At 41.3% G+C, this 7,954-nt stretch overlaps 1 protein-coding gene across 2 annotated transcripts in view; it reads right to left on the reverse strand.

Annotated features, from left to right (window-relative positions):
- Nucleotides 1-7,954, reverse strand: part of SCAPER (S-phase cyclin A-associated protein in the ER) — a 132,172-nt gene that overhangs the window by 19,859 nt on the left and 104,359 nt on the right. For both annotated transcript variants that reach the window (XM_010285733.1, XM_010285732.1), the window contains exons 23-24: nt 4,644-4,881; nt 1,446-1,595 (exon numbers count right to left, since the gene is read on the reverse strand). In XM_010285733.1, coding sequence (XP_010284035.1) covers nt 1,446-1,595; nt 4,644-4,881 — 388 coding nt within the window. The remainder of the gene's footprint in view (nt 1-1,445; nt 1,596-4,643; nt 4,882-7,954) is intronic.

A 7,954-nucleotide genomic window follows, 5' to 3' on the forward strand; every position in this document is an offset into this window, starting at 1 on the left:
GGGTGCCGGCTCGCCACGGTCGGACCTTGGCCCCAGGGCACGAGCACTAAACAGCAACAGGCACTACAGACTAACTGACAGCGCTGGTGGGAAATCCCTCTTCTGCGCTATTCCTGGCACGCTTATAGTCGCAAGTCCCCCGTGCAATGAATCACATCTGTTTATACTTGTGTGCCAGAAAAGAGATTTTTAAACTGCAGAGAAAAGACAACATTGTTTGCTGGCACTTCTGGATGCCAGCACGACCCGTTGTGTAGCAGTGGGAATCGGGAAACGGCAGCGGTATCACATGGATTTTCAAAAGGACCGTATCATAAAGTGTTGCCCACAGTCAGCTCCGGACCCGGAGTGGGATTTGATCGCACAGGGTAGAAAGGCTGCAGGATCCTCCCTCCAGCTGTGGCCAGAGCCACAGAAACATTACTATATAATGACATTATATAATATTTATGACAATATTGTCAGCTTTAAGATATTATAACGTTCCAGTTACAGTCAACAACTGTAAGAACGTTATCGCACAGCTTTTCTCTAAACCTTTGCTGACAAGCTGTAACACTTTTCTTCCGCTCTTGGCTTAACGGAGGGGACTGAACTCCTCATCCTGAACCCCCACCCCAAAAGTTAAGGAAAATGGGAAGCAAGTGTTACAAGTAGAACACAAACACAAGTAGGAGAGAGAACAAAACGAGTAACTTCACAAAATACAGCATTCAGCTGAATCAGACCAAAGATACAGGCACCGTATACAGGCATCCAGAGTCAGGTTCACATACTCACAAACACAGAGCAAATGCCAACTTCTGCCCTGCCCCGTACACCCTGAGAGGCTACATATAAGCTGAGGAAACTGGGAGAACTAAGACTGAAGTATTTGCAACAGTATTGAAGTTTTGTGTCTGGGTTATTTTATAAGCTATTCTTACTAGTATGAGCGGTCACAGAATCCACTGGCAAAAGTGGACAACTAACTAGTGGACTACTACTAAAAAGATGCAAGGAAAAGAATGGCTTAAACTTAAATGAGCACCCTGGCTACCAGGAAGATGGCTACGTTGGCATCTGAGGACATGCCTTCATGGCAGACTAGCTTAGTTGGCTTTAAAAGGGTTTAACTTGGGTACCACAGCCATCTGATCAAGTTGACGCAGAGTTAACTCGGAATTAAAAATATCAGTTGCTAAGTGTATCTTGGCAGCAAGCAAGGCTAGTTAAAATCAATGCACTGTCAGCATCATTGTCTGCAGAAGAACACGGAGTTTCCTTATGGCCATATAATACTAATGTTTTTGCGTTAAGATGCAACTTCATCTTCTATTTTCTAAACACATACATTTGTGCTCATAGGAATCCCAAAACTCATGTGGAGGGGATTCGTTTTCTTGAGGGATCCGTGACTAAATGTGCCCTCGATAACTTCTGAACCCATTTTCCATTTGCCTTACCTGATTATCTGCGTTGTTTACAGTAAAATAGCCCACACAAATAATGACTTCGTGTAGCAATCCTTCACAGGTATGCTGGGAACAGTACCACAGCAGAGAGCTGATAATATGCCGGAATGCAAGGGACAGTCCTTCAGCACCCACAATAGACTGCAAAAACAGGCCGAGAAACAGAAATTACACTCTAGCGGTATGTTATAGAAATTGTGAATTATATATACATCAATTACCCCCCCCCCCTTTTTTTTTTTTGCAAAGTATAGGCTACGTTCCTTCTTGCGATGACTTTGGAGGAGAACAGAATCAGCTCTCTTATTTATGTATTTTCAAATTTTAAAGGGATACAGGAAAAAATGGATTCTGCTTAGCTGACATTCAGTGTAGCATTAGGTTGACCGTTTTGACCATTTCATTCGACATACATTACATGTTCCAGGAAAACTTAACAGTAATAATATTTCTTAGTAATAAGCAAAAGAAACCAAACCATCTTCACTTCTGCAAAAGAGCAAAATGCGTTTCTCATTAATAACTCATGCTCTGAACGGAATACAAAGATTAATAACAAATAATGACTTTGCAAACATTAAAGCAAGTTAGAAACATCCAAAAGGAGAGAACACTCAGCTGCAAAGCTTCTTGGGATGCTTTTTAAAAGTAGGCAAATTGCTGTAACGTGGAGATTCAGAATTAGATTTTATCTGCGCAGCCTACAGCCTCTATTTAATAAACATGTCAAACAGACAGAACGACACAAGGTCAAAGGGGAAAACTAAAGCACAAGGAATGAGCATGACAGTCTACTAACTCTAATGAAACAGCAATGCAGGCCTGTGAGAAAATCTCTTTCGTTTGAGAGTTTTCTTGATTTTATACCTTGTAGCCTGTGCTAAGTACATATACATAAATCCCAGTCTGCGGTATAGTTTAGTTTTAGCATACTTCCAAATCTACCCAGCCAAAGTAGAATCCTCGGCAATTAAAACAGACTCAGCTGCGGATACTTTCCATCTTGAACTTCGGGCATTCTGGTAAGTTAGTATATTTTCAAAATTTAAGGTACAATACAGCCACCATTTACTGCTTTACATCGTGTAAATGCCATGTTCTTAGGTCCACCCTTATTTAATTAGCGCTGTCCACGCATGCTGTGACCTAGCACTCCGGGTTTAACCTCCCCTGATAACAACAGGTCAAAGGGCACCTGAGTTTGTGTATAAAAGTTAAACTAATTTTTCAAGGAAACTATGCTTCCTTTTTAGCCAGAATTAATATCAGCTCAGGATCCTGCGTTGCTTCTTGCTACCATCCTTCAATTGTTTAGACTGTCAAATTAAATGAAATATATACCCATGAGCCATCTGCACTAATACAAACTCTAGAATACCAGACCTCTTCTGCTAATCAAAACCCCCTATTCTACAGTCCTGCTATTACGTGATAAAACTATTCCTTGGAGATAATAATCATACATAAACTCTTTTTCCCTCTGCTGGCTGCTAGCCTGCTGTAGTCCACGGGGTCAGAATGGACAGCAAACTGCCTCAGGTGTATGTTATTCTTTAACGTTACAGAAACAAATCACGTTAATACACTGAAAGGGATAGGTGCTGAGACTACACAAGTGTGTCTGTCCATCACAAACAATATTAAGCCTACAATTCAGTAAGACAGCTAAGTGGATACTTCCTGAGCGGAGTCCTGCGTCGATGAACTAAATGAAACAGTTTGCGCTGGTTAGTTTTCTACCACCCTTTATGCAACGATTACTATCGTGCACCGTTTTACGTATCGCAAACGAACGCGGATCGTGGGATTTGGGAATTGATGCTAGTGGTTCGTTATAGAGGCTCAGATATGATGGTAGTTGGGAGGTAGAGGGGATAAATACAGACAGTGTAAGCAGGAACTTGTATTTTAAAAATTAATAGTGGTTTCTTGAGATTTCGGGGAGCAGCCCTTCAGCCAGTGCGGTTTGCTACAGCTGCCCGACAAGCTGTAGCTGCCCCAGTTCAAATCTTACTCTCTGGTACGTACCTGTAACATCTGCGGCAACACATAAACATCCCGTCTCGAACCAAGAAGCACTGAACAAGCTGTAGAAGAGAACTACTTTGATACGCCTCGATTTACAGAAAGAAGGGGGAGTTAATGGTGTGCGTAAGAGTTGTTTTAGATGAAACTCCAATAAATATACTGTTTCTGGGCCCTGTAAAGACTGGATCCCAAAACAGCATCTCTACAGATGAATGCTGCCACATGCTAATTGCTTGTTGCTGTTATTAGAGATACTAAACGTACTAAAAATCTAAACTAAACTGAAGGAGACATACCTTATACTAAATTCCTTACTCACGCAAAGCTCTTGCTGAGTTTAATGCATTTCAGATGGAGCGTGTGGTACAACTTATATACAAGTTATATATTTAATGAAACAGAAATCTATTCTGATGAATTGTGTAAGATTGATGCTGCTAAACGTGTTTTGCAAAGCAATGCTTTTTGACAGGTGTTTTATATTAACACCACAACGGCTTTGCCAATTTATCCGAGAAACATACTGGTATTTGTATTTTCTTTGTATGGCAAAATGATTCATTTACGCTAGGAATCTGTTCACAGAAGAAGGTAAGAAAAGATTTACCTTCTCAAGACTCAAAAATATGTGATCTTTTGGATTTTTTTTTGTGAATAAAGGTGACGAAAAGTTACATTTCCAATTTGTGGTCAATAAAATTTTACTTGCATTTAAAAAAAATTGGTATCAAGTCATTTTCAGTCTCGGTTGTACAATCTTAAAGCAAGTGGCTGCTGAAAGCACTGACAAATGTAAACTGTGCTTATAATATAAGCAGTCCTTTTGTATCAGAAAAAAATGTTATTTTGTGCTTTTGACCAAGATTTTTTTACATTTTTGGGGCTTATTAAATATAAAAAGTACTACGCTGTAAGTGAGAGGTTTTGAATAGCAGAAGTAATGGATTGGATTCAGCATTTCACATATTCGAATTTTCACTTTTTGGTTAAATTTGTTAGCCATAGCTGTATGGTGGAAATAACAACAGTTACCAACTTCATGCATGAAGAAAACCCAAATATTTAATCGTGAAAGTTCATTCAATACGTAGAGACCTTAAAGACAAAACATATGCCGGAATTAACATTTTCACACAAAGCAAGTTTAAAAATATCTGTTACCTGAAAGGCAGGCAGATCAAGAACAGCGAAACTGTTGAAGAAACGCAAACTCTGAATGGCAACCTGGATTGTGTTTGCCGCATAGCTGTCTTTAGGACTTGCTGTGTTTGGATCTGAAATTGTCCCGTGGAAAAGAACACAGTACAGCATATGCAAGACTCCAACCAGATCCGTAGACTGAAGAACTGCTGTTAGTCCTGTGGGGTCCTGACGTGTATTGTCAAATATGTTCCAAGATCTGTCAAAAGAAACATCAAGCCGTCTGAGGAGGAGACCGGCACTCAGTGAGAACACTTGCCCAGGATGCAGTACTTGTAATAAGCCGACTGTTAGAAAAACAGTAAACTGTTAAAAAGAAAAAAACCCCTAATGTCTATGTGTCAAGAAACCACAATGTTTCCAGAAAGTAATTTCAATAATCTGGACACGGTCTCACGCTCTCTTTAACTGCAGCGCAGCTGTATTTTTAAATGTCTTTCTCCACGTGCTGGTGTCTTTGCTCCCAAAACGGGTTCACTATACCAGCGCAAGACCACGCAGAAATTCGACAGCTTTCAAGCTGGAAGCCTGGGGGCACTTTAGGGGTTCCATGCAAGCTCTGCCTCAGGTCAGTAGCCTACACCCATCTTTCTTTCTTGCAGCAGCAGCCAGCAGAGATGGGAGAAGTCCCTGGAGCCTCTCACTGCCTCAGTGACGGGCTGCAGGCGCTGGAACAAACTGCCTACCTAAGTAGCAAAATAAGTTACTAGGACCAGATGATCTTAATCAAATAGTTCTGCAGGAATTTAAGAACAAAGTGGTTGAGCAGTTAACAAAACACACTACTTCTTCTTTCAGTCAGACGTTATTATGGGACACTGTATGGTAGCAAAGCACAAAGAAGTATGAAATGCTCCAGACAAACTAGCACGGCTTGTGCAAGTAGAAAATAGGTCTCTCGGTACCTTTTGGGTACGCACATAAAATAACGGAGAAGGTTTTGACTATCAAGGATAGCTGGACAGACAGGCAACTAACTCAGGATGCCCTTTCCATTCTCACACCCAAACTTTCAAAAGCACTTAACATAATCCCTCCATGATTTGTACCGTTCATGGTTTTTTCACATTATTAATAATCCAGAAGATGATGCAGGACAGTGACTATTAAGCAAGACTGAAGACTGTCACTACTCTGGAGGTTAAATGATGCCTGGAAGGCAGGCAAATACAAAATAAAGCACAAAAATAATGCAACAAGTTTTATACACTCTGTGTTCTAATTCAAACCCATCATGTAAATCACGTGAACTTTGTTATGGAAATACATTTAGTCTATATTAGCAATCAAAGGAAACACTAAAATACGAAGATAGAATGAACAGTAACACTGAGAATAGGCTACAACAAAATCTGGTCTTTACCTCATCTACTATGTTTCCATCTTAAAAAAAAGAAAAAAGAACTAAGTGTCAATATCAAAAGAGACTACAAAGATTGAGTCTATATATTATTCTTTTTTATAACTAAAGGAAACTACAACAGACGATATGAGGAAATGTTATAAAAGTACTGATTAGATGAGGGTATCTTTCCCTTTTGTAACAACTAAAAGCAAAGGAAACGGGACAGTAGCGGATTTCTCAAACAACCTGTACCTTTGAAGACCTCAGTTTAATACAGACAAGACTGGACACTCAGAGGGCGGAGAATATTCCTGCTGACCAGCATCAGCATGGAGCTTTGCCTTGACTAGAACAGCTCTAAAGAATCTTTTCAGTATCCGCATCAGAAGCACCTTGCACCACTCCGTTACGCACATTGCTTTGCTCCGGTGAAGTTTCCAACGCAGCTCCTAGGTAGGCTGACTAATCCTGCTTTTTATGATACAGACCCTTGTCTGACACAAACACAGCAACTACCAGGTTTTGGCGATCATCGTCTTGTTCCCTCATTTTCATTTTTTCTAGCGAAGCAAAAAAAGCAGGTAAGAAAGCACCACCTCACTCAAAACCGATGTCTATCTATGAGAATTTCTGTTTGTAAGAACAGAGAATTTCTATTTGTAACAGCACACCATTGCTGCCTGGGACCAAAGAGAAAGATGGAGAAACAGGCAGAACAAATGTGCATTCTCTATGTCCCAAAGGGCAGCCCTGGTACTGGGTAGACTTCAAATATAGCTTAAATATTTTCAGAGAAGAAGGAACAAGAGTTAGGTGAAACACCATCTCTGGCAGTTACAACAGCCTCTGAGGGGTCCCCTCGCAGCCCTGAGCCCAGCTGAACACGACAGGACAGTATGCGGGTTATACACAACTTACTCGACTAGCACCCACCTGCTTCCATCGCGGTTTGCTCACACCTTTACCTGCAGAAAGCAGTGGCCCAGAACACTCACTTCTGCTTTTTGTCAGTTAGGTCACATGTGTAAGGCATGATCTCATCTGAAATTAGCATTTACGGGTACCGTTTCTTTCCAAGTTATTTCCATTTACAGAGACTGTGAATGTTCGACGCTACTGCAAAAGCCTTTAACTACAGCATCCTCTGCTGCTACCTCAAGGATTAACGCCCCAGTCCTGCTTCAGCGACACCACGGCTGTACAGAAAACACACGAGACTGCATAATTACTTCACAGACCTTTGAAAGAAGCCATCAGATCTTTAGGTAAAACACAGCAAGACCAAAAGCAACGCAGCCGTGCCTATTTTCCAGCAGCTGCGCTGCTACACGAGTGACTCCGTTACCACCATTGCCATCAGTCTCCACTACAACTCCGCCAGTTAGTGGTCAGCCATTTGCAGAATCCGCTGCAGACAAACGTGGCAAAGTTTACTGTACAGGTTCCAAACCCAGGGTGTTTGTTCAATACTGAATTCCTAACAATCCTTAAAGAAACTGTGCCATAAAACCAGCCGTGACAGCGCTTCAGAGGGTCGCTGGCACAGGATTCTCTCAAAATACACGTAATAACATTCGAAAGACAAGCTGAAGTAAATGAAAAAGACCATTAAAATTGTGATTTGATGCCACTTACCTGCTGCAAAGGAAGAACCACAAACAGTCAGCCTGCGGTTTGTAACACTCGCAACGTTCCTAACATCTACTCCATTAAGAATAAAAAAAAAGTGGAAAAAACCCCAGAGCTCTAAGTGTGTCTCGGGTGGGGCTACGCTGCACAACAATTTATAGCATTTACTTTCCTTTTCCTACGCCTGGAATCCATGCCCAAAATCTTCACTTCGAAGCTCTGTGGTCTTTAAGTGAGTGTGTTTGAACGCAGTCAGCAGAGACGCTTCCTGAACCGTCACCTGGCCGTGCCAGCCGTG

This window comes from Phaethon lepturus, unplaced genomic scaffold, assembly GCF_000687285.1.
Source record: "Phaethon lepturus isolate BGI_N335 unplaced genomic scaffold, ASM68728v1 scaffold1224, whole genome shotgun sequence".
NCBI classification, from domain to species: Eukaryota; Metazoa; Chordata; class Aves; order Phaethontiformes; family Phaethontidae; genus Phaethon; species Phaethon lepturus.